The sequence below is a fragment of the Propithecus coquereli genome, unplaced genomic scaffold (genome assembly GCF_000956105.1).
Source record: "Propithecus coquereli isolate 6110/MARCELLA unplaced genomic scaffold, Pcoq_1.0 Scaffold124, whole genome shotgun sequence".
In the NCBI taxonomy this organism is placed as follows: domain Eukaryota; kingdom Metazoa; phylum Chordata; class Mammalia; order Primates; family Indriidae; genus Propithecus; species Propithecus coquereli.
The window spans coordinates 4,789,318-4,789,866 of record NW_012136525.1 but is presented as its reverse complement, the minus strand read 5'-3'; the positions used below and the strand labels follow the sequence as shown (position 1 = coordinate 4,789,866).

The 549-nt window shown below is 42.6% G+C and overlaps 1 protein-coding gene across 1 annotated transcript in view; it reads right to left on the bottom strand.

Moving 5' to 3' along the window:
- Positions 1-322, bottom strand: part of AKAP3 (A kinase (PRKA) anchor protein 3) — a 47,417-nt gene extending 47,095 nt beyond the window's left edge. The window contains exon 1 of the mRNA XM_012637917.1: positions 227-322. Coding sequence (XP_012493371.1) covers positions 227-322 — 96 coding nt within the window. The remainder of the gene's footprint in view (positions 1-226) is intronic.
- Between the last annotated feature and the right edge of the window lie 227 nt (positions 323-549).

Genomic DNA, 549 nt, shown 5'->3' with positions numbered 1-549 from the left:
TATATATATTTTCATTAGTTATAACGTATTTCTTCTACTAAATCATATGACAGGCATTTCTTTCCAAAAAACTATAGATGGGAACTTTTTGTTCTATAGGAGCTCATTTTCCCCCCAAGAATCCCACCTTCTAAAGTAAGAGGTGTGTGGTGGTGATGGGGAGAATAAGGCATTCATGGCACCCCACATATTCCTAACCTAGTATTTAAAAGAGGATGATCCTTACCATTCTCGAGTCCTGCGGCTGGCTGTCTCCAGGAGAATAGACATCAACTTTGCATACTCCATTTTGGCTTTGTAACCAGTCAACTCTATCTGACATCTGGAAGTAGCAATGAGAAGTTATTTATTGATAGAGAAAGGGTCATTAAAAGGGCAGACGACATGAAAGCCAGGAGAAACAAAGTGAACGGCTGTGGTGTGGGAAATAGGAGCAATGCTTTCAACAGAGACCTGCCTCAAGAGCTGCTTCAGACCCACTGAGCTTGGGATCTCGTCATCCTCAGCATTCAGCCGCAGGAAGAGTTCTTAAACACATTCAGGGGGCAG